General features: G+C 38.6%; 1 protein-coding gene across 5 annotated transcripts in view; it reads right to left on the bottom strand.

Moving 5' to 3' along the window:
- Positions 1–27,280, bottom strand: part of LOC150093183 (phospholipid-transporting ATPase IF-like) — a 799,705-nt gene that overhangs the window by 155,950 nt on the left and 616,475 nt on the right. For 4 of the 5 annotated variants that reach the window (XM_090413774.1, XM_090413778.1, XM_090413775.1 and 1 more), the window contains one exon: positions 12,240–12,305. The exons of the other annotated variant lie outside the window; for it this stretch is intronic. In XM_090413774.1, coding sequence (XP_090269900.1) covers positions 12,240–12,305 — 66 coding nt within the window. The remainder of the gene's footprint in view (positions 1–12,239; positions 12,306–27,280) is intronic. 5 annotated transcript variants of the gene reach the window in all.

The following is a 27,280-nucleotide window of genomic DNA, read 5'->3' as shown; positions in this document are numbered from 1 at the left end:
GAATCACGGTTCAGAAGCCTTCATGTCCTACCACATGACCTGCATGGGATTTGGACAAGTTGAAAACAGCGGAAGGCAAGTGGGCTTTCCAGTTAGAGCTACAGAACCTTTTGAGGAGCTACGGGAGGAGGGTGATCCGGATGGGATATGGAACACCATCAAAAATACGGTCATATCAGCTGCCTCGAAAACTGTGGAAAAGAGAAAGAGAAGAAGAAAGGCATGGTTAAATAGAGAGTGTGAAGAAGCTGTAGTGAAACGAAGGGAAGCACTATTGAACTACCTAGCGGACAGCTGGAAGAAGGCTGCATATGAGAGGGTGAGAAGAGCGGTAAATACATGTCTACGCAGGGAAAGGCGAAAGTATCTTAATGAGAAGGTGGCCAGCATAGAGAGAAATAGAGTGATGAATAATTGGCGGGAAATGTATCGGACGATCAAAGCAATGCAAGGTGCCCAGACACAAGTGGCAACCATAAGAGATGAGAGTGGAAATCTTCTAACAAACTCCAAAGACACCCTCGCACAATGCCATAGATATTTTGAGAACTTGCTGAATGTCAATACTGGAGAACTATACTCCTTACCAAACTGCTGAACCATATATTGAAGAGCAGATGCTTAGTGAGATTGCTCGTGCTGTCTGCATGCTGAAAAATAATAAGGCTCCAGGAGTGGACTGCATTCCAGCAGAACATCTGAAGAATTGCGGTGACGTCCTGCTGGAGCAGTTACACCGGCTCATCTTGTTGCTCTGGCAAGAAAAACAGCTGCCGGACGAGTGGAAGGAGTCGCTGATCATCCCTGTATATAAGAAAGGAGATAAGTCTCAATGCGACAATTATAGGGGTATCTCACTGCTGACAACAGGCTACAAGGTGCTATCTAACATCATGCTAATGTGCCTCACACCATATGCAGAAGAGTGTCTTGGTGATTACCAGACGGGATTCAGGAGGAACCGTTCCACAATAGACCAACTCTTAACGCTGGGCCAAGTTTTTGAAAAGTGCTGGGAATATAACTGGGAAGTTCATAATATTTTCATAGACTTTTCTAAAGCTAATGATTCAATTATATGCCCAAAAATGTGGCAGGTTATTAGAAGAGCTGGGAATTTCTCAAAAACTTCAAAAAATGGTGCAGGTATGTGTGTCTGGCTCGAGAGCAAGAGTAAAAGCAGAAGGTGACTGTCGGACCCGTTTCAAGTACAGACCGGCGTGAAGCAGGCTGATGGGCTTTCTCCGATACTCTTCAATTTAGTGCTGGAAAAAGTAATTAGAAGTACACAGCAAGTGGTGGATGTAGTTGACATGGGGGTGAAAGTTAGGATTCTTGGCTATGCAGACGACTTGAACGTCATTGCACATCAACAGGACGATGCAGTGGCACTGGTTACTGCCATTGAGGAAGCTGGAAGACGTTGGCCTGAAGATAAACGCTGAGAAGACGAAGTACCTTTTCATGAGTCGCCATGCTGCTCAGTTTGAGAAGGTGACGTTATTTTGTATCGTGACTGAAGACAACGAAGTTGAAGCTGATGTCCAGAGTCGGGTGAATGCAGCTAATGTGGCCTACTACCAAGTGCGTCTCCTTTTTGCCTTGCGTATACTGTCTTGGACTACAAAGGTGAGACTATACAAGACTCTGATTAGACCTGTTCTCCTCTACGGTGCTGAAGCATGGACTCTCACGGTGAGGCAAGCTGACCACCTGAGAGTATTTGAGAACAAGATGTTACAACATATCTATGGAGGGAGGTCATGCATACGGAGTCTGGAGGAGGTGGTCTAATGCTGCCATACATGCTTTGTACAACTCAGCAGATGTCTTGATGGAGCTGCGAGCTCGGCATCTTCAGTAGCTGGGGCACCTGCACTGTATGGGCCTGAAAGGACTGTGAGACAAGTGTGGGAGGCCTGACCTCGATCAGGAAGGCCGCCAGGGAGACTGAGAAGGAGATGGGTGGTTCAGGAGGAGGAGGAGGAGGACCTGCAGACTGTCGGACTGGAGACCGAAACATGGTGGATAGTCGCAGAGAACCGTGCCCAGTGGTGTCATGTGGTGCTTGAGGCCAAAAGTCACATAGGGCTGACAGCACCTAGATAAGTCAAAAGTAAGTCATTTGATAGGGTACCACATGATAAGCTGATACTTAAGTTACAGCACATGGGTTTAGATGTCAGGTTAGTCAACTGGATTCAGGATTGGCTGTATGATAGGTATCAGAGAGTTGTGTATGATGTTGCAATATCAAGGAGGCAGAAGGTTAGAAGTGGGGTTCCACAGGGCTCAGTACTGGGACCTATATTGTTTAACCTTTATATCAGTGACATTGTCAATGGATTGCAAGGGGATATTCAGTTATTTGCAGATGATGTGAAGCTGGGTAGGATTATTAGTAATAGTGAAGATGTGGCAGCCCTGCAAGAGGATTTGAATAAACTGGACAGATGGGCAAATTAATGGGGGTGGTGTCAGTTTAATGCAGCAAAATGTAAAGTCTTGAAGTTTGGGATACATCGATGGGAGGCTGCATACTCAATTGGAGGATTGAGTATGCAGATCTGGGGATGAAGATTGATAGAAAACTGAAATTCAGGGAGGATATTGCAAAGGTGGTGAAGGTAACCCAGAGGATTGCTGCAATACTGAGAAAGACACTGACTTGCAGTGATAAAAGAGTTATCATTCTGTTGTATAAGACTCTGATCAGACCACACTTAGACTATTGTTCTCAAATTTGGTCCCCAGGATTTGAAGGGGGATAAATTAAATGTGGGAAGTGTACAGAGGCAGATAACAAAGATGGTTTCAGGACTGTGGCAATGTTAGTTATGAGGATCAGATGAAGGAATGTGGACTGCAGAGTTTGGTGAATAGAAGAAGGAGAGGTGATGTGATCGAGAATTTTAAACTGTTGAGAGGCAGTTACAGGGTTGATACTGGGAAGTTGTTGAACTTGGTGGAACAGTGGGAAGGAGCGATGATAGGGGGCCATCCCTGAAAATTACAAAAGGAAGCTGTGAGCAAGAGAGTGAGGAGTGGTTTCTTTATGTGGAGGGTGTTGAACCATGGTGCATTGCTTGATAGAGTGGTGAAAGCAAGAACGGTCAATGAGTTCAAGGAGTGGCATGAAAGACTGTGTTTCCTAGGAAGGTCCTACCACGATAAGTCTCTTGACTCCATGGAGGCCTGAATAATAATAATAATAATAAATTTTGTTCTTCCAAGAAAAATATCTGGAACGGATTTCAAATGAATAGATCTATGATATTAAGAGGAAAAACTTTATGATAAGGTGATAGGGTATCATTTGAGAGATTGTTGGTGAACAGTGACATGATGTCAAAGCTGACTAAGATATCTATATTATTAACAATTAGATTTTCAATAGAAGTTTCAAAAATGCACAGAGGTTTTTATGCAAGATGTGGTATGGATAGTAAGGGGAGTAAGAGAAAAAGCCAATTTTGTTTGGGTAATTTATAACTGGAGGAATCTGTAGTGTCAACTATTGATCTTACAGAATAACTGAGTTTATGGATTTCAGTTGATTATGATTTTAATGATCCAAAGACAGAAAAAGGTCATACTGTGCTATCAAAGGCTATAGCAGTATACAAGGTAAGACAATCACAAACATTCATGCTTGCAGCGGGATTCGAACACAGGTGACCTGGCCAACCAGGTCAGTGTGGATTTTAGGTAAGTCATATATCTAGGAGAGGTGGGGATGAAATGACAACTAAAGGGTTTAATTTTTTTTGTGTGTGTGTGTGATTTCAGGAGGCCAGGAAGAAACTTTTTTGTGAGAGGACTTTTTCATTTTTTGATCTGAGATTTAGTGGGATCAAAATCTAAAGATCTGTAGGTAGAGCTATCTCTGAGAATGATATCTGTTTTCTATTGTATTCACAGGTATTAAGAATATATGTCTGTCTAATGGCTTCTTTATATTTACACACCTTTGTATTAAATGGCTACAATTTGGGGAAAAAAAAAAAAAAAAAAAAAAGAAGAAACTGCCAGCTGGTGCCCACAAAGGAGGAGCACCCCATCTAGTTAGGACTCATCTTTTGTCCATGTTGGATATATTTTCCAGCAACCTTTGAGTGTGTGTGAGCTACGTCTTATACTGTACCCCCTGAAGATACCCTTTTGACTAAGACAAAATATTGGAATAATTAAACAGTATTGCTAATCCTTTCTCAGTGCTGTTTCATTCAATTAAGTCTCCAACATGAGTTCCTCTAAGCATTTAAGCCATAACACATGGATAGAATGAGATATTTAGCTGGATGTTATAAGCCAGGAAATATAGAGATGAAGAGACCCTATAAGAAGATTTGCTTAGCGATCATGAGAAAGTTGATCATTGCGGATGTTTTAATTATGGCAATACTGACTAAAATTAAGAGACAGGAAATAAGGAGAATGAATTTCTTGAGGGATGATTTTAGCTGGTATATAACAGGGAGCATGAGGGCTGAGAGTCCTAGATCTAACCATTTCATCAGAGGATGTAATTATGAATAGAATATCCAATCTATCTTCTGCTGGTATATATGACCATAAGATGATCAACTAGGCTTTGGCTAGTCATATGAGAATTTCTGTGAGGAAAGAATATTTGTGGAACTATGAAAGCTGGTGATTATGAAAGGAAAGATTATGATTATGTAGTACATGAAAGTACAAAGAGCAAGCTAGAAAGAAGACATGGTAAAAACAGCTAAAGCAAAATACAAGAGAAATTAGACAATCAAGTTAAGAAAAATCCAAGAGAATTCTTTGATATGTTGCAAGTAGAAGAAAGAATGATTATCAGAGGATGACATTAGCAGATGAAGTGGTATATTGATATATTGGTAGTCCCTCCTCTACCATACCATACCACACACACACACACACACACACACACACACACACACACACACACACACACACAGTGAATGCAGAGTTCCAGGCATCAACTAGAACATGAATCTGCACAAAAACATTCAGAACCGATCTGTTTTTGGCTTGCACTGTTGTTGGGCATGTCCCTTGACCTCACCCAACACTCCATTTCATCCCACAGATTTTCAACAAGATTGAGATCAGGGCTCTGTGGATGCCTGTCAAGTGTGTCGCGTCTGTGTCCATAAACCATGCAGTTACAGCAGCAGAAGTTTTATGACACAGTGCATTATCTTCTTGATAGAGAATGGTCAGTTCCACAGAAATGTCACAAGTCCAGAATGTTCAGATATTCTCAGAGTTCAATGTTCATGGCACCACAAGGTGTTTTTCCTGTTTTGGTCCAAAGCCAAACCAGGAAAAACACAACCATACCATCACACTGCCATCTCTGAATTACATAGTAGGGTTATGCACTCTGGTAAGAGATGTTCACTAGGCATCTACCACATCTGCTGGGTAGAGTGTAGTGTGATTCATCGATCCATAACACATCTTTCCAATCACACTGTACATGCTCTTTGCACCACTGAAGATGATGCTGAATGTTGGTTTGAGTAATGTGGGGCTTGCATATTGCGAGCCTCGGTTCTGAATGTTTTTGTGCAGATTCATGTTCCAGTTGATGCCTGGAACTCTGCATTCAATGTGTCAGCCAATGAAAGGCAGTTTTTACATATCATCCTTCATAGCATCCTATGGTCACATTCAGTTAACTCCTATCTCAGTATGGTATCATTGATTATTGACCTGGAATGGTCCAATTTGTCAACAATTTGCTGAAAAGATAGGACTGCAACATGGTATCCTATCACCTCTTTCAAACTCAGTCAGTTCCCTTCTTGCAGCCACATAAGACACAGTTGCACTGACTTGGGAGCATCATATTCCTGCAATTTATACCAATCACCCTTCTTTTGTTAACTAACCTAAGTTGTTTATACATTTCTTCATCAATCTCCACATTCCCAGGCCTATAGCAACATCCAACTAAATATACCTTCCTGTCAACCTCCACGTTACACCACACTGCCTCATAACCATTGCCACTATTTCCCTCTTTCATGTCTACCATAATTCCCCTGCTATCATCAGCAGCACTCCCCCTCCTTTTTTTCCTATCTTTTTATCCTTGCAAAAAATACTGTATCCTTCCATTTCTATTCTTAGAATATCATCTTCATTTAGCCATGTTTCACTTATTCCAATGATTTTGGGGCAAATAAACTCAAATAATGAAACCATTTCATCTCTTATTTCTGATACTTATGGTATTTATAAACAAACACAGTAATTCTTTTTAGGTCTATAACCAGCCTTATCCAAGTCACTTGGTGGTTGTGATTTCTCCACCACATCTGCCTAATTACCTTTATAACCACTTAACACATATCTGCTGAGTCTCAACTTCCACATCGCAATATACTCCATCTTCACACACACACACACACACACACACACACACACACACACACACACACACACACACACACACACACACACACACACACACACACACACACACACACACACACACACATTCACTGCCACTTTCAACATCTACTCTCCCTATGCCATGTTTCCCTGTCTACCCAGGCTCTTCCCCCTTTCCCTGTTCCTCTTGCATTCTCATTCTTTCTTCATCTCTCCCACTGCTACTGTTTCCACTGCCAAGCACCTCTGTTTCTTCAATACCATGCTCCTGATTTTTCCCTTCATCTCTTTCTTCTGATTTCTTGCAAGTATCACACACTATACTCCATCCAGCAACACTTTCACCAGTACACTACTCCCAAAGCCATTCAAATGCAACTCATCATGCCTGTATAATTTCATTCTTCCCTCAAACACATGTCATACATATACAAACTGTACTCCCTTCTCCTCACACAGCTCTGCTAGCATACCATTTCTGATTTTGGCTCTCCATCTCAACTTATCATTGTCATACCTCAGCAACACACTGACAACCTTTCCTGCTACACTGTTATCTTTCAGTCTGCTCAACAGCATCCTGATAGTCACTATCACAACATTCTTATATCCACTTAGATCATTTCTTCCCACAATCACAGCTAACTCTCTTGCTCATTTCTTCCTCATGTCTAATGTTTTAATTATCCTATCATTCTACCTCTTAGATTGCAGACCTTATGGACTATCTCAGTAAATAGTCCTCCTCCACCATAGTTAGAGGACTAGTATATGAGGAATTAAGTAAACTTGATGTTAAAAGCAGCAGGATGTGACAACATATCATCAATCATCTTGAAGAAATAGCTGTTTAAGGTAAGTTTTGCAATGTGGCAAGTCCCAAAGGAGTGAAAATAAAACTATTCCATTTCACAAATGGGGAGATTAGACGGAGGCTACAAATCATAGGCTGGTCTATATATCTGATTTTGTAGTTAAAGTGTTGGAGAGGTTGGCAAAGGTTAGGATTCAGAAAAGAGAGATCATGTTTTAGCAATGTACTACAACAAGCTGACTACTTCATTGGATAAGAGAGATGCATAATATACACTGGTATAATTGGTTTTCAAAAGCCTTTGAAGAATGTCACACAATAAGATGGTAACTAAACTGAAATGAATGGGACTGGATAAGACACTAGTGACTTGAATAGGTGACTGGCCTGTTAGATATTAGTAGACTATGTATGGCATTGTAGTGTCCCAAAAGAATCAAGTCACTAGTAGTGTGCTGCAGAGGTCTGTTTTAGGAGCATTATTTTTTAACTTGAATCTTAATGATACTGGGTCAGGCTTAACTGAAGATATGTAGAGTTTGCAGAAGATGTAAAGTTAGGTAGACCAAGGAGAAGTAGAGTGGAACAGAATAGACTGTGTGTGGGCAAGTGAGTGGAGCTATTAAGTTAACATTGCAAAGTGTAAGGTCTTGAAATTCTGTAGACAAGAATGAGATGTAGTGTATTTAATTAATCGGAAAATTTTGAAGGAGATGGAAGAGATGAGAGATTTGGGAGTGGTGATGATGGTGGAGAGAGATTTATAGGTTAGGAGGATCATTGCAAAAACTGTGAGAATACTACAGATTATGAAAGTTTATTTTTCACTTGGTCAGACTATAATAAATTTAGTTTAATCCTTTATCCAAGTGTGTGTGTGTGTGTGTGTGCAAACAAAGTTTGAGCCTGAAAGTATCATCAGGACTGGGGTAAAGTGGTACAACACCGGGCAACTCCTTGCAAAGGTGGAGCAAGCTACCAACACTCCTATCTCAGTATCTCCCATAATGCAAAACACATCTCCTTGCGGATATGTATAATGTTATGCATTAAGGGAAGGTCCACTACCCAGACTAGTTTCGACCTTTACTGAGGTCTCTTCAGTGGAAGCCAGGCACAAGTGAAGATACCAGGCAGAAGCATTAGCACTGTCATCCCCTCCTATAGGAGCTGCCAAACGGTGTGCCACCTTTTTATTAAATTACTCTGGATTTAGAGAAAGATGTTGAAAGTTTATTTTTCACTTGGTCAGACTATAATAAATTTAGTTTAATCCTTTATCCAAGTATGTGCAAACAAAGTTTGCACCTGAAAGTATCTTCAGGACTGGGGTAAAGTGGTACAACACCGGGCAACTAGTCTGGGTAGTGGCCCTTCCCTTAATGCATAACATTATACATATCCGCAAGGAGATGTGTTTTGCATTATGGGAGATACTGAGATAGGAGTGTTGGTAGCTTGCTCCACCTTTGCAAGGAGTTGCCTGGTGTTTTACCACTTTATCCCAGTCCTGAAGATACTTTCAGGTGCAAACTTTGTTTGCACACACTTGGATAAAGGATTAAACTAAATTTATTATACTACAGATTATGTCAGTGAGCTCAAGAAGTTATTGTTCCCTTGTATTAGGCCTTGATCAGGCTTCATATGGATTATTGTCTGTTCATTTGATTTTCAAGGGGATAAAGATATTGTAGAGAGTGTCCAGAGAAAATTCACTAAGTTAGTGTTGAATATCTGGAATGTGGGATATGAAGATAGTTGACTTCTATTCCCAAGGCTCTGCACCTACAGAGCCTTGTAAGAAGGAGACTGTGTGTGTGTGTGCAGCACACGTATGTGTGTGTGTGGATACTAGATTTAATACAGAGGAGAGGGAGAAAAGGGTGGAAAAAGAGTTTGTCCTTAGAAGGTGTGTAAGGATGGTGTAAGCAAGAGAGTGAGGAACAGGTTTTTGGCATGGAGATTGGCTGAAAAGTGGAAACCGTGAACGGTTTTAAGGCTCAACGATCTTTTTTTAAAGTTTGTGGATCTTTTTTGAGCGAAAGTACAAATGTATGCAATGAGTCTTTTGAACCCCCATGGAAGTGGCAATAAATATTAGTAATTTCTAAGGGAGACTCACCCTTCTGTTGCTGAAAATTTTCTGCTGTATCTATCTTATAAAACCTCTTTTAATAACATATATATTAATATTATATTGTCTCTTTGCTGCCTTTCAAATGAATTTTGTAACTCAAAATCTTCACTCCATAATTAAAGGTAGCATTCCTAATTCATCATCTTTATCACTTTATTCTGAATCGCTTTCTCTACAATATGTCCACAGCTATCAAAAGCTCAGGTGATCAAATCTGTGCAAAGTAGTCTGACCACATCAAAGCCTTATAAAGAAGAATAATATAGCTTCCTTATCTCTGTCAGTGTTCTTTAATATCTAAGTGTTCATTTGATTGATTCTGCCCACTTCTGCCATATGTCCTCTGAACATCAATTTCTTGTTCACCATAAGTCCCTAGACCCACCAATTTCTTGTAGTCCAATTCAACTGTAACAAACAGTTTGTAATCCTTATTTTCCAAAGTGCATAACCTCACATTTGCCACATTAACCTGGTTATTGTTATCCTTTTCCAATACTGTCAGTATATTTAAATCAAACATCCTGCAGGATATTTATATCATCATTATCATCATCATCATGCGAATCAAGGATTTAGGCCTAGCATGGCCTGTTCCGGCCTTAGAAGTCATCATTGAATCGTTTAAGAGGACATCCTGGTTTTCTTTTTCCTAATGGTTTGTACTTGAAGCCTTGTTTTGGTAATCTTTCTGTTTTCATTCTTTGAACGTGTTCCATCCAATACAGAGATGCCCAGATAATAATAATAAACATGATATTTATATCATGTTTATTATTATTATTAGGGCATCTCCACATAGTCCGAAGACTCATTGTGGGAGACTCAAACTATCCACACAATCTGTTATACCTCTCCTTGAGCCCATTAACAGAGAAAGGGCTAACAACTGACTCTGGCATTCACAACTCTCCAAGCTAAAAATATAATCCTCATGACCCTACTAATCACACTTTTACTCAATTTTCAGGGATGACCTCTTGTTCTGCACCCTCTAGCCAAGTACTGAAACATTTCCCCTGCATCAATCCCTAGAAAGCTATTTAAGTACCTTAAATGTTTCTATCATATTTCCTCTTTTTTTTTTTTTTTTTTTGCCTATCAACCAACTTCTGTAGTCCACACACCCTCAATCTATTGTCATAGGGAACGTTCCACAGACAAGTCACCATCTTGGTTGCTTGCCTCTGAATCCTCTCCACCACTTCCTCATCCTCAGGAAATCTAGGAGACCAGACCTGAGCACAGTAATACAGATGAAGACATATCAAGGCCTTAGAAAGAGGAATAACAACTTCCCTATCTCTACTTATTACTATGTTCTTCAATAGCAAAGCAATCTTATGAGCTACCTTAGCAACTTAGCAATATGTCCTCTAAACTTCAACTCTCTATCTACTACCACTCCTAAATCTCTAGCTTTATCTATTTCCTGGAGCACAGTTCCATCAATATTGTACATAGCTTGTAATCTATTTATCCCAAAATGCATAACTTTAGATATCTCGACATTACACTGACACCCATTATTGTTTGCCTATTTAAATCATTCTGCAAGCTCTCAACATCACCTTGATTCATTTTACTCTATATAATTTTGCAACATCAGCAAACAACTTAATATTTCCTTTCAAGTTATTTCCTATATCCTTTATGTGCAAATTAAACAGTAGAAGTCCTATCACTTAACCTTGTAGCACATCACCAGTCACCAGCCTTTGCCTGGATTCTGCTCCTCTGTATACTACTTTTTGATATCAGTCCAACAGCCACTATCTTATCTGCATAGTCAATGTCAAATACATCTCCATTTGTTCTAATTTGCATAAAAGAGTTCCAGTCAAATGCCTTTGCAAAATCCAGTAGAATCATTGCATAACCATTTCCTTTATCCAACTCAGCTGTCACTCTATAAGTCTCTGTCACATATGTCAGAGCATTAATGCCACTTGTATGATATACCCTTGCAAACTAGTCACTCAGTAACTATTTTATCTGTTTCTGTCACATTGTGATCATTAGCATTCATTAAGGTTATACCTCTATAATCATTCTCCTTTTACTTAGCAAGTAGCAAAAGAAGTACTTGGGATTTCCTTTGGCCTGCTTGGCTAGTTTCTTCTTGTAATCTGTGCCTACCTTGCCATACTGGTCACCTTTCTTGCCTGACCTTTATATTGTTCATGCATTTGCTGGTCACCTTTCATCTTATATAATCTCCACAGAACTTTCTTTTTCTTTAGCACATGCTTAATAATATTACTTCCATCTAACTCCTACCTGATTAATTCTCTTTACCTTAGGTATATAATTTAATATTGCTCCTCTAGATGACCCTTAACTATCTCCCATGCACTACTACCATCCTTCCCTTGCAGGGTTTTATGCCATTGCACAGCTTCAAGCTTCCGCCTAAGCATGTCATAATCACTTGCCTTGTAGTTCACATATATATTGCCGGCCTGGTTAGCCAAGTGGTTAGTGTATCTGCTCTCCAGCGAAAAGGCTGTGGGTTCGAATACTGACGTGGGCATCGGTGTTTCTGATTGTCTGTGAAAATATTAGTGGTGGTGGTGTAGATGATGAGGTTTGCTGTAGTTGGTGGATTGAGTGGAGACAGAGAGTTGTAGAGTAGGTGCTTTTCAAATCACTTCATGCCTCTAATAAGCAGAGTGGTCTCACAAGTGATAAAATTTATCTAAATAGATCTGATGCATAATACCATCATCATCATCAAATTCAAGAGATGTATAGGATAAGCATAACTGTCATTTTTGTCTGAAAAATTACACAAATATCATTTAATTATTACAAAACATTTCTGTCTTTTTATATAATTCACAATTATGTTATATGTAAACATTAGAAGCACCTTGAAAGGAAACTTACCTTCAGAGTAACAATCATTATTACAGTATGAAATATCACTGTACCAAAACTGTATATGTCCAATGTCTGGAATAATATTAATAAACAGGGAACTTTAATAAAAATAAAAGTGTTTCTAAGTTTAAAGATAAATTATTAGTAAAATGAATTTATATATATTATTTTTTATGTATGGGACAGTAAAAACCAGAAAAAAACCCATAAGGTGAGAATTAGACAACGTCCAACATTGGACTAATGTAATCTCACCTTCATATAGTGCAGCTCATCAGTAGGTGCACTATATGAAGGACGTATCCATCCTGCCTGGATACTGAACAAATAAGAATAGACTGGCAATTTGGGACTTGGCAGGAAAAACAATGATCATACAACAAGATGAAATGTTATGCAGGCTGGGTGATTTCCCAGCCTGCATAATATTCTTTAACTGGGAATGCCTTCTTTAACTGGGTGATTTCCCAGTTAAAGAAGGCTAAGGCTCCCTCTGTTTTCATCAAGAAAGCAGGGAGCAAATAGTGAATAGTCAGCTACTGGAAGAAATGTAACATTAACAGAACTGCCAATAAGAATCATCAACATGAGAAGTATTAACAGAAAAGAAGAAAAACTGACAGAAGAATTATTACTATATAATTATTATTATTACCATGGAGTCAGAAGACATTGTGGGTAGAAAGAGAAATATTCCATTACATAATAGGACAGGACAGAAGCGAACAAAAGTTTACCCACTGAAGGTTATGTAAAAGTGTGGATTATATTTTTTTGCTTGCAGAATAGTAAACGAGCAGAGTGAGTTGCAGCTGCAGTAGTCAATGATTTGTCATTGAATCTATTTTAAGAAGAGATATTGAATAGTAAGTGAGGGACTTCCTACAGTGAGTCTTCAGATTCCATGAAGGTTTCCATATCATAATAATAATTTAAACTCTCATGAGATGAGCACCTCTGTAGCATAGTTAGAAGAATTTATGGGACATGTGCTGTTTGGAAAAGATGAGGGTTCATTTCTCATTATGTGTGCTGACATTCTTTATATGCACATTTTCAAGTGCAGGTTAGTTAGTCAGTTTAATAGAGAAGGCAGTCTTTTTTCCCCCCCTGCAAAACAGGAGAACTGATTAGATAACAAAAAAACAAATAAATAAATAAAAATAATAAATAAAATGCAGTGTGATGTGAAGGAGTAGATGGCATAGTGTAGATTGTGTATCATGTAATGTTGTTTACCATAGAGTGGCCTATACTAAACTTTCTATCCATCCCATAAATTCAGTTCATCCAAACTTAAAATAGAAAACATCTATTTCCATCCATACATCTGGGTAAACCTCAGAAAAACTTTCATATGTTCTTAAAAGATACAATGCACATGCATCCTTTAAACTATATCAAAAATCAGCCGTTGTCAGCTCACCAAAAGGGCCTTTCCATTATTAAGATCATCCTGGTGTCTGCAATATGCCATGCTTTTTAAACTGATATACTCTAAATAAACTGAAAGAACAGATCTGACTAAATGAGCACAGGAACTATGGAATTCAATAGGAACTACGTTGGACTTGGCTGGTAAGGGTAGCAAAAGTGAAGTATAAAAAGTATAAGCAGCAGTTAGTTAATGAAGCCAAAAAGAATCCTAGGGAGTTCTTTTAATATGTAGCTAGCAAAAAAAAAATAATAATAATAATAAAAAAAAAAGATTATGGACAGATGACATTGGGTGGAGAAAATGGTATAAGGATAACTTCTATGGAAGATATAGTGGAGATACTTAATGAGCAGGTCATAAATGTCTTTCATTCTTGTGAATGTGAAAACACGAAGAGATTGAGAATAAGTTGATGATGGGGAGGAGAGACTGACTATAAGTCAGCAAGAGGTGTCTGGGGAATTGAGCAAACTTGATAATATATCACCACATATTCTGATGGAATCTGCCAAGGAGTTGACAATGTGCCTTGACATATCTTTTTAATATGAGTCTTGCACTGGGTCAAATTCCAAAGGAATGGAAGGAGGGTAAGATTGTGCCACTTCATAAGGGAGGTGATAGAACTCAGGCATCAAATTATAGGTCTATCTGCATATCAGGTGTTATGGTTAAATTGTTGGAGAAGCTGGTGAGAACTAGGATCCAGAATTGGGTCGACAACAATGGTATTATAATACATTTAATTTAATCCTTTATCCAAGTGTAAGCAAACAAAGTTTGCACTTGAAAATATCTTCAGGACTGAGGTAAAGTGATACATCCCTTGGCAACTCGTAGCAAAGGTGGACCAAGCTCTCATCACTCCTTGTCTCAGTATCTCCCATAACGCAAAGCACATCTCCTTGCAGACATGTACACTGTATAGGTGGATATGACCTCCCCATTGCTTCTGCCTTAGTATCACCACTCTGGGTCTGCCTCCCACTGACGAGACTTCAATAAAGGTCGAAACCGGTCTGGGTAGTGGCCCTTTCCTTAATGCACAGCAGTATACATGTCCGCAAGGAGATGTGTTTTGCATTATGGGAGATAATGAGATAAGGAGTGATGAGAGCTTGGTCCACCTTTGCTACGAGTTGCCAAGGGATGTACCACCTTACCTCAGTCCTGAAGATATTTTCAGGCGCAAACTTTGTTTGCTTACACTTGGATAAAGGATTAAACTAAATTTATTATAGTCTAACCAAGTGCAAAATAAACTTGCAACATCTTTCTCTAAATCCAGAGTAATTTAATAATAAGGTGGTACACCAGTTGGCAACTCGTATACGTGGATAAGACCTTTCCATTGCTTCTGCCTTAGTATCACCACTCTGGGTCTACCTCCCACTGACGAGACCTCAATAAAGTCCGAAACCAGTCTGGGTAGTGGCCCATCCCTTAATGCATAGCAGTATACATGTTGTCTGCAAGATGTGCTTTGCATTATGGGAGATACTGAGACAAGGAGTGATGAGAGCTTGGTCCACATTTGCTACGAGTTGCCAAGGGATGTACCACCTTACCTCAGTCCTGAAGATATTTTCAGGTGCAAACTTTGTTTGCTTACATTTGGATAAAGGATTAAACTAAATTTATTATAGTCTAACCAAGTGCAAAATAAACTTGCAACAATGGTATTATCTTTGATGGACAGCATGGATTTGCTAAAGGGAGGTCATGTTTTAGTAACCTACTTACTTATTATGATAAGGTGGTGACTTCGTTGGGCAGAAGAGAGGAGCAGAATACACAGCAGTATACTTAGATTTTGCAAAGGCTTTTGATAGTCAAACTAGAGCAGATGGGGTTGGATATTAGATTAGTGCATTGGATTGGAGACTGGCTATCTGATAAGCATCAGCAAGTTGTGTAAGGGGAAGCTATATCCTGGAAGAGGAAAGTCAGAAGTGGTGTGCCTCAGAGGAATGGGGATATTCAGTTGTTTGCAGATGATGCAAAGTTGAGATGAACTATGAAGAGTAGAGAAGATGTTGTGGCTTTACAAGAAGACTCGAATACATTGAGTGGCACAGGAAAGGGGATGCAAGTTCGATGTTGCAAAATGCAAGGTTTTAAAATTTGGGAAACAAAGATGGGATGGAGAATTTATGCTTGGCTGGGATATATTGTTGGAGGTGGAGGAAATAAGAGATCTTGGGGTAATAGTGGATAAGGATCTGAAATTGAGGGAACACATTGCAAAAATTGCGAGGACAACACAAAGAATTCTGGGAATGATTGAGAGGACACTGACTTGTAGAAGTAAGGAGATTCTTGTTCCATTATATAAGGCTTTGATTGGGCCACATGACTACTGTGCACAGATTTGGTCACCTAGTTTTCAAAAGGACAAAGATATGTTGGAAAGGGTCCAAAGGCAACTGAGTTTCTGATGTCTGGAATGTCGAATGTGAGGAAAGGTTGATAAGATACATTTCTGCTTTTCTTTTAGGCTTGCACGGTGATCCGAATGCATTTTTGAAAATTATGGAGACAACTACCGTGTTTGAATAAAAACTTTAGTTTAATATAACTAAAATCTACAATTCGACGTTTCGACCTTTATGTCAAGGTCATCTTCTGGAGCGTACAAATATACACAAGAAACAAGCTATACTACAATCAAACTGGTTCGTTAAAGACACTGACCAACCGCTACCACAATTGTTGGCCTGACCTCTGATGGAAAAAAAAAAAATCAAATTAAAAATAAAAAATTATACATCAACGCTAGAGTCCTATTATTTGTGTTGTCTACTATATACATATATTAACATTATTCCAGCCAGTTGGAGTGGAATGGTTTCTAATACTAGCGGATTGGCTAGAGTCTGACTTATGTTGAATCTTTCATATTAGGTTGGCTGAATGTGTGCCATCCAGATCCTTGGAATTTTCATACCATCTTTGTTATCGATATTTGGGTGGTTTATCAGGATTTCGCAGGATTCCTTAAATTTTCTTTCGTACCAGGTTTTTGTGCGGTGTAAGGAACAGGTGCTTTTCCAGTTGATTTGGTGTAAGGTGTTAAGTGCATGGTCTGAGAGGCCTGCTTCCCCATAATGGTTATATTTGATGTGTCTAATGTGTTCTTTCTTGCGTATAGGGATTGTCCGTCCTGTTTCACCAATGTACGGTAAGTTACAGGTGCAGCAGATGCAATAGACTCCAGGATGTGCTAATGGGAGGAGAGGATCCTTAGAGGGAGCTGAATATGGTTTTAAGTTTAGTGGGTGGTGTTTAAAGGTGGCATTGAGATTATAATGTTGTAGGATTCTGTTGATTTTTTCCGATAGCCCTTTAATGTATGGGATGGCTATGGTTTTACTGTAATCTAGATTCATTTTTGTTGTGGTTTTATAGAGTATTTTATCGACAGTATTTTTGTTATAGCCATTATTTATGAATGTGTCACTAATGATTTTTAGTTCTTGTTTCAGGGCTTGCTGGTTAGAGCAAATAGTTGTGGCTCTGTTTTTAAGGGTGTTAATGACTCCATATTTTTGTGCTGGGTGGTGGTATGAATTCGCATGTATGTATTGGCCCGTGTGTGTCGGTTTTCGGTAGACCGTGAAGGATAGACTGCCTGAAGGAAGACGTGTAACTAGTGTGTCTAGGAACGGGAGCGAATTTTGGTTTTCGATTTCGATGGTAAATTGTATGCATTCGTGTGTTGTTTGTTTAGGTGGCTGAGGAATGTGTTTAACGTTTGTCGCCTGTGCAGCCAGATCGCAAACATGTCGTCGACGTATCTGAGCCAGACTGTCGGTCGTAGCGTGGCAGAATCAAGAGCCCTTTGCTCAAAGGTTTCCATGTAGAAGTTAGCGATTGGGGGGGGGATAATGATGAGCCCATGGCTGTACCCTTCCTTTTGTAGGTAGAATTTGTTTTGCCACATGAAGTAACCGGACTTTAGTACGTGGGCAAAGAGGGACGTAATGTCGGGCGGAAATTTGTTCTGTAGTAGGAGAATTGTGTCATTGATGGGGACATTAGTGAAAAAGGGCAGAAACGTCAAAACTGACTAATAAGTCATCTTTGTCGAGTGTTATGTTTTTGATTTTGTTTATAAAGTGTTGTGTGTTTTTTTATGTAGGAGGGGGAATGACCTATCAACTCCTTGAGTGTTGCCGCTAATTTCTTGGCTAGGTGGTAATTGGGACTGTCTATTCCTTCCATGATTGGTCGAAGGGGCACATTTTGTTTGTGTATTTTCGAAACCCCATATATTCTGGGGGTTCGGGTGTAGTGGGGTTTGAGTTTTTTAACTGTGTCTGGTGGCCAAGAAGTGACGGACTTTAGTAGGTTTTCTGTTTTATCCTTTATTCTTTTTTGTTGGGTTATAATTTACCATTTTATATGTGTTGTTATCGGCTACTAGTTGGTTCATTTGCAGTATGTATGTTGACCTGTCAAGGACAACAGTGGCACTGCCTTTATCCGCTTTCGTTATTATTATGTTTTGTTTGGCTTTTAATGATTTAATTGCTGCTAATTCTGTTTTAGTCAGGTTGTTCTGTATGGTTTTCTTGGTATTTAGGACATTACTGGTTTCTAGTCATATTTTATCTGCTATATTGTTAGGTAGGGATCTGATGCCTCTTTCAATGTCGTAGATAAAATCCAATTTGTTTACCTTTTTCGGTGCTATTGCGTAGTTCAGTCCTTTATTCAGTAGCGTAAGTTCGCCGTTGTTCAGGGTGTGGCTTGATAGGTTAATCACATGGTTCTTGCTTGTCGGTGGTTGGTTGCTCCTTGTCTCCCTTGTTTGTTGTTCATTGTTGTTTCTCGGGGAGGAAGTCCTCTGATTGGATAGATTCCTGTGATTCGCCGCCATATTTTGCCGTTGTTTCAAACTGTGGAATTTTTTCTTGAGTTTTTTCTTTATTCTTTTCCAGGGTATGCTTGGCCGAATTGTCAGTAATTCTTTCAAGTGTTTGTAGAATGTCTGGATTAACATAGTTCAATAGTTCTGATTGCAATTTAGAAACCAGATTTTTGTGTTGTAGCTAGGTTTTGGTGGGCTGTTTGAATCTGTTCTCTAAGCATTGCTTTTTCTGTGTGGTCATAGATACGGAGTGCTTTAGCGGACGTAAATTTCTTTTTTAGCCTGATGCAGATCGGAATAAGATTATTGTCTCTGCATCTTTTTAAAAAGGCCAGCCGATTGATCAAGAGAGAAATACGAATCTTTAGCTTACCATAGCGATTGCAGTGCTTGTGGGTATCATTTCCATAGATGATCTGAATCCTTTCTTTTAGGCTTGCACGGTGATCCGAATGCATTTTTGAAAATTATGGAGACAACTACCATGTTTGAATAAAAACTTTAGTTTAATATAACTAAAATCTACAATTCGACGTTTCGACCTTTATGTCAAGGTCATCTTCTGGAGCGTACAAATATACACAAGAAACAAGCTATACTACAATCAAACTGGTTCGTTAAAGACACTGACCAACCGCTACCACAAATTGTTGGCCTGACCTCTGATGGAAAAAAAAAAATCAAATTAAAAATAAAAAATTATACATCAACGCTAGAGTCCTATTATTTGTGTTGTCTACTATATACATATATTAACATCATTCCAGCCAGTTGGAGTGGAATGGTTTCTAATACTAGCGGATTGGCTAGAGTCTGACTTATGTTGAATCTTTCATATTAGGTTGGCTGAATGTGTGCCATCCAGATCCTTGGAATTTTCATACCATCTTTGTTATCGATATTTGGGTGGTTTATCAGGATTTCGCAGGATTCCTTAAATTTTCTTTCGTACCAGGTTTTTGTGCGGTGTAAGGAACAGGTGCTTTTCCAGTTGATTTGGTGTAAGGTGTTAAGTGCATGGTCTGAGAGGCCGTGCTTCACCATAATGGTTATATTTGATGTGTCTAATGTGTTCTTTCTTGCATATAGGGATTGTCTGTCCTGTTTCACCAATGTACGGTAAGTTACAGGTGCAGCGGATGCAATAGACTCCAGGATGTGCTAATGGGAGGAGAGGATCCTTAGAGGAGCTAGAATATGGTTTTAAGTTTAGTGGGTGGTTTAAAGGTGCATTGAGGTTATAATGTTGTAGGATTCTGTTGATTTTTTTCGATAGCCCTTTAATGTATGGGATGGCTATGGTTTTACTGTAATCTAGATTCGTTTTTGTTGTGGTTTTATAGAGTATTTTATTGACAGCATTTTTGTTATAGCCATTATTTATGAATGTGTCACTAATGATTTTTAGTTCTTGTTTCAGGGCTTGCTGGTTAGAGCAAATAGTTGTGGCTCTGTTTTTAAGGGTGTTAATGACTCCATATTTTTGTGCTGGGTGGTGGTATGAATTCACATGTATGTATTTGGGCCCGGTTTGTGTGTCGGTTTTCGGTAGACCGTGAAGGATAGACTGCCTGATAAGATACAATTTACAGAGTCTCGTGGATAGAAGGAATAGGATTGATATGATATTGACCTACAAGTTAGTAAGGGGTTGTTATAGGATCAATGTTGGAGAAGTTTTACAGAAAATGGTGGGAGATCAGGGGAGAACCAGAGAACATTCCTGGAAGCTGTATAAGGAGGGTGTGAGCAAGGGGAGTGAGAAGCAAGTGTTTGCATGCAGAGTTGTGAATGATGGGAATGCCTTGCCTGAGAGTGTGGCATCTGCAGAGAATTTGAGTGTGTTTAAGGCACGGTATGATGAGCTGTGTATATAATGACAAAAGAACCTCCTAGATGAGTCTTTGACTCCATGAGGTCTTGGAATAATAATGATAATAATGTCCCATTCTGAGCGGCAGACTATGCAATTGACAGATCACTGTATTCAATTGAGGAAACCTCCCTATTACAGGAAACAGATACAAATCTGAGAGACTTTCTGGAATTCACTACAACACTTTCTAAATTTAAATGAATATGCCTGTCTCACCTTATCCACACTCTGGAAAATGATCATCTTAAACCTTCAGTGGAAAAGCAAGATCCCATCACCACACCCATTAGAGGTTACCAGCTAGGATTTTAGAAGCCCACATTTTTACAATCAGTAATTGTTTGCTCGCATGCATGGATAGTTTTTTTTTTTGTCTAATAATTTAATAACCAAATAAAATAAGTTTATTATTATTCCTACACATGTTTTCTTCTCTAAACAACAACATGAGTGACAGTCATTCAAGCATCCATATCAGATAGATGTGTAAATATATTTTATTCAGATTATGTTATACTCAAATCCAGTACAAGTCTGCAAGATTGTTAATAAACTGAATATCTGCAGTAGCAAATGTGGTTGGTATAAAAATCGTCAATAAAAAGACAAAGATTATGAAAATAGGCAGGAACACTGAAAGCATCTTGAATAGGAAATCTATAGGACAAATAAAACATTTCAACTATTTTAGGCTCAATTTTTTGTGACAATGGCAAATTAAATATGGAAATACCCAACAGAATAACAAAGCTGGTATGGGAGAAGTTAAATTTGTGAAATAAGAGAAAAATTAGTTGAAACACTAAATTTAGGTAGTGTTTAAATCAATTTTCACCTGTGGATCTGAGAGATGGATTAGAAATAAAACAATTGATCAAAGATTAGAGACCACAGATATGAAAGTTCTGAAAAAAATTAGGGGAGAAGAATTGATGGCATCAATAATAGGATTCTGTTGAAAATGCTAATAGGACAGAACTTGATACTGTTGGCACTTAAGATATATGGGCTGAGCTAATCTTTGGTAGTATGGTCAAACAAAATGGGATATGAAACGTGAGCAAAAAGTGTTTGAGAGCACATATGAGGAATTTGATGATGATCCCCTCCTTGCCCAAACATAATTTCTCAGTTAATAGCAACAACACTTTTCCTCCCTTTTTTACCGTTCTTTCTCCTCACAAAACACCTCATACCACTTCATCTCTTTTTCTATCATCATCATCTGCCCAGGTCTCACTTATTCCAATAATTTTTAGACGTATGCATTCTCCTTACTTCTGATACTCCTGGCATTTATAAAAATTCATTCCTTGGTATATAACCAGTTCTATCCATACTACCCCTTAGATATGATTCCTCCACACTTCCCTTTGCTGTTCCTCTCTACCACTATGCATGTTATAATTTTTCCAATATGAAAATTTGTCCCTTGCATCCTGGATAATCCCATTCTTTCTTTTCTGTTTTTTGGAATTGGATGATCTTGGAATATCTACATACACTCACATTTACTACTGATTTCAACTACCTACCTTTCTCATGCCACATGTCTCTGTCTTCTTCTCTCTTCTGACTCTGAGAACTTGTAGTTCTGTGGAGGTCCCCCCATAATCCAACTTGCTCTTCGGGGATGAAATTTAATTCTTTAGTGACTTTCTGCAGTCTTATTAGTATTACCCTCTTAGCAATTTCCTAGGCAGGAAAACAAGCTGATTGGGCAACAGTTTTGGGTAAGATGTGCTGTTTTTCCTGGTTTTGGGGATCAATTATATCTGCTACTTTCCTGTGCAGGGAAGTAGTGATATCTTACTATTTCATTAATAATAGCAACAATCTGCATCATGGCTTTATGTAACAGGCATTTGATGATTTTGTTAGAAATCCCATCTGGGCCTGGTGCTTTCCTATTTTTAAGTTTAGTGATGATTTCACATACATCAGCAGGTGATGTCAGTTGGATGGGATTTATGTACTCTGTGCATCTTAGCATACAATGTACCCAGGTGTGTACTTTACTCATAAAGTCTAAATCTGCATGAGTGTAGATTGGACTACACTGATTTTCTAGGCAGTGTGCAGAGGCTTCAACTGTCTATGTCACAGTAGATCAGACCACGTTGCGAGAGATTTATGGTCTGTGCATCATTTTCTAAAGCGTCTGGTTCCTCTATATATAAGGACCAAAGTTCTGTCTCTCACTATCAATTTCAATAGTTTTTAAGTGCATATTTAGCTCCTTTCTAGCCCTATTGAATGCTTAAGTGTTCTGGTGGTATTGGTGTTAGATCAAGTTTTTAATCTCATCAAGAAGTCAGTTGGCGTTTGTGTATAGCACATTCACAGCAGCAGCTATTAATGCAGTAGTCATCTACTTGTGTAAGATACTAATGTCGAAGTAATTGCAGAAGTCATATGTTTCTCATACAAGTAGTGAAAAGGCATCCAACTTTATTATTAAAATATTCTGGATTAGAGATAGCTGTTGAAAGTTTTTTGCTTGGTTATAAATTAAAAATGCCAAGAAATTATATTCTTGTTTAATCCTTTATTCAAGTATAAGCAAATTACAGTTTTGTAAGTGAAGAATCTTCATGACTAGGCTGCTTTTATATAGAAGCTAATGACTTCACATTAATTGCCTCAGTAATGTTCAACAGCTAGCTTTAATCCAGAGTATTTTAATAATAAGGTTTTAGACCTTTTCACTACTTGTATATGAGAAATATATGACTTCTACATTACTTTCGACCTTGGTAACTCTTCAGGATCTGGCTCTCACTGATGAGACCTCAATAAAGGTTGAAATCAGTCTAGGTAGTAGCCCTTCCCATAATGCATAGCATTATATAAACCTGCTTGAATTATGGGATACTAAGGCAATTAATATGAAGTCACCAGCCTTTATATATGAGTAGTAGCCTAGTCATGAAAATGCTTCACACACAAACTTTATTTGCTTACATTTGGATAAAGGATTAAACAAAAATATAACTTCTTGTCATCTTTAATTTAATTTATAAGCAAGTGAAAAAACTTTTAAACACTGCTATAGTGACTCAGCTACAGAGGTTCCCATTGTGGATGTTAAATGATTATAATCTATCTAAAATATAATGATTATTTTCTATTGTGATTTTAAGGATGCTGTTACATACAGGAAGGCTATATGAAAAAAAAAAAAAAAAAAAAAAAACCTCATCACATGTGCCATGCTTAGGTACTTTCTATTAGAACAGGAAATACCAATAAAATAGCATCGGGACACAATCACGTTTTCCTGTAATGTCTTACCTTTAATCTTTTAAATTTATTTATGGCTTTTAAATGTAGTTTAGATACAGCGAATCCTTTCCTATAACTGAATTTCAAAATTCTTTTTTTTTTCTTTTCTTTTCCCAGATTGAACCATTTCATCTGGCTTTTTATATAAAGTGAAATTTATGTAACAGCCAAATGAGAAAAGTTAGCTGGATTTTTAAATTTTTCTCTTTATGATGTATTAACAACTACCATGGCAGCACATGGTAAAGATTCTATTAAGAGGTTATCAATAAATTTTCCTCAGCTTTCATTTCTGTATAGACTTTTGAAATGATATCGTTAAACTGAAATTTTTGAGTGAAGATAGCTATCATAGTAAATAACCTTTAATGTACACCTTTCCAAGTTACCTTCTTTCAGTGTAAATGAATAGCAAACAGTTCACTCATTATATTAGATTTAGGGATTCGATTACCATTTGAGATAACAAAACATTAATAACATTAAAATTCTACATTTCCATCTTTACAATATGGTCATCTTCAGGAATATAATATATATGGAGGCTGTTCAATAAGTTATAAGACTATATTTATACAGAAAACAGATTACCTTTAATGGTCATCATTTACATGGTCTTTTTTGAAGTAACTACTGTGAGACACGATGCATTTGTCCCAACATTGCGTCCCCTTCTTAAACACATGTGAAAGTCAGTTTTTTGAGAGTTCTTTCAAAACTGCCTCCGCAGCTTTTACACATGCTTTGTTGCTTTCGAAATGGTGGCCTCTTAGTGGTTTCTTGAGCTGAGGAAACAGCCAGAAATCGCATGGTGTGAGATCAGGACTGTATGGAGGGTGTGGTAGGATATCTATGTTGTTCTTCTGGAAAATGTCCACTACATCACATCACCAGCAATATGCGGCCTTGCATTATCGTGGTACAATAAGAAGCCATTCTTCAGCAATGGATGCTTCCTTTTGATGTGCTGTACCATTGTCCATAAAACATCCGCATAGTATGAGCCATTTACAGTATTCCCGGGTTCTACCGCATGTTTGTAAACAATGCCTTCGTAGTCAAAAAACATTATGGTCATAACTTTACCAGCCGATTTTACAGTTTTTGCTTTTTTGAGGGTAGGCGAAGACAGATGCTTCCATTCACTGCTTTGTTGTTTCATTGTAGGGTCATGGTGATACAACCAAGCTTCATCTGCTGTAATGATGCATTTTAAGAAGTTGTCGCCTTCTTGTTCCAGTCTTTCTTTCCATTCTGTGCACACACCCACTCGATGCTGCATTTGCTCCAGTGTCAAGAGTTTGGGAATCCATGGGGCGTGAACATGTTTCAGTCCCAAATGTTCAGCCATGATTGAGTGAACACTTCCCACAGAAATATTCAGGGCAACATCAGCTGGCGTACTGTAATTCTGTGATCCCCCCTTGATGATAATCGCTGCTGTGTTGATCATTGTCTCTGAGATGGACGTTGAAGGTCTTCCTTCACGTTCAAGATCTTCCACATTTTGCCTTCCTTCCTTAAAAGTTTTATGTCAGCGAAAAACACTTGCCCTCAACATTGCTTAATCATGGAAAGCTTTGCGTATCATGTTAAAAGTGTCCAATGCCAATTTTTGCAAACGAACACAAAATTTAATCGCATAACGCTGTTCCAAGGAAGCTTCCATTTCAATGACTGGACCCAGCGAAACAAGCTTGCGTTTAGTCACGTGACACTCTGGCACATCAGCCCATGTATGCCATCTATCAACCACTTTTGTTAATACAGACAGCAACATTTCTTTATTCCACAGAAATTAATATTGTGATGAGTGGTTTCGCGACAGTAAAATTAGTCTTATTACTTATTGAACAGCCCTCGTATATATATATATATATATATTTTTTTTTAAATATTAAATGACTGTAAACTGAGAGATAGGTATAAAATACTAATACTGTTTTTAATTCAGCACAACTAATTTCGTCTTCAAGAAGGCTTCTTCGGGTGCACAATAAGAGAGAATAATCAACAAAAAATTGTGAAAGAATAAAAAATCTAAACATCACAAAGTGTTAATGTAAAAAGTCTAAACATTAAAACGTTGGCATATGAACATTTGAAGCTATTCTCTGTATCTTCTCATTGTTGGGCATGTGCTTGCATTCAAAATCACGTGAACGCCAAAGTTGGATGGCAGCACAATAGCAGTCTGAGAGATTATATTATTATTATTATTATTTCGGGTGACTCCAGGGAGTCCTTAGACTCATCGAGGGAGGCCCTAAACATCATGTCCACACAACTATACGACATTCTCACAGTATCTATCATACCTTGCCTTGAACTCGCTCACCGTCATAGCACCTACAGCAGACTCTGGCAGCTTATTCCACTCATTTACCATTCTAAAAGTAAAGAACCCAGCTCTAACACCCCTGCTAACCACACTCTTGCCCAGCTTCCATAGGTGTCCCCTAGTTCTCCCACCACCAGTCCCGATCTCAAAAATATCCTCTGAATTAATCCTATAGAATCCCTTTAGCAATTTGAATGTCTCAATCATATTTCCCCTTTTCCGCCTATCAACTAGTTTCTGCAACCCACAAATCTTCAACCTGTTCTCATATGGTTCATTCCATAGACCTGCTATCATCTTAGTCACTCGCCTCTGGATCCTCTTCACCTCCTCCCCATCAAGAAGGAACCAAAGTGACCAAATCTGGGCACAGTAGTCGAGATGAGGTCTTATTAAGGCTCAGTACAGAGGTACAATAACTTGCTTGTCTCTGCTCGTCAAGGTATTTTTCAACAACCAAGTGAGTTGATGAGCTGATTTAGCTACTTTTGCAATGTGCCCCCGTAAACTTCATCTCCCTATCCACCAACACTCCCAAGTCCCTGGCCTCATCAATCTCCTGGAGTACAGTTCCACCAATTTGGTATACTGCTGCTAATCTTTTCACCCCAAAATGCATAACCTTACATTTTGTCACATTAAATTGATATCCATTCTCCTTAGCCCAGAACTCCAATCTATCCAAGTCATCCTGCAAGATTTTGACATCTTCTGCATTCACTATTGCCCTACCCAACTTTGCATCATCATCAGCGAACAAATGAACTGTTCCACTTAGATCCTTCCTTATATCGTTAATGAGCAGATTAAACAGCAGTGGTCCAAGAACAGAACCTGCAGCACACCACTAGTCACAGGCCGTCTTTTGGACTCTACTCCTGAATAAACTACCTTTTGATATCTCTCCATCAACCACCCACCTATCCATCTCACCAATCCTATATCAATTCCCATATGTTGTAGTTTACGGATTAGAATTCCATGTGATATCCTGTCAAACGCCTTTGCCAGGTCCAGCAATATCACTGTAAACCCATTACCCTTATCCAGTTCAACCGTCACCTTGTTATAAAATTTGAGCAAGTTACTGAGGCATGATCTACCCTTCACAAAGCCATGCTGTCCCCTGTACAGTATCTCATTTTCATCAATCCATTCCTGTATTTTTCCCTTGACTACTTTCTCCAAGACCTTGAAAACGACTCCTGATATGCTGATCGGTCGGTAATTTGCA

This window comes from Typopeltis vanoorti, chromosome 24 (assembly GCF_054136105.1).
Source record: "Typopeltis vanoorti isolate ZY-2024b chromosome 24, IOZ_Tvanoo_1.0, whole genome shotgun sequence".
Classification (NCBI taxonomy): Eukaryota; Metazoa; Arthropoda; class Arachnida; order Uropygi; family Thelyphonidae; genus Typopeltis; species Typopeltis vanoorti.
The sequence above is the reverse complement of the archived record's forward strand: the minus strand, read 5'-3'. Positions and strand labels throughout refer to the sequence as shown.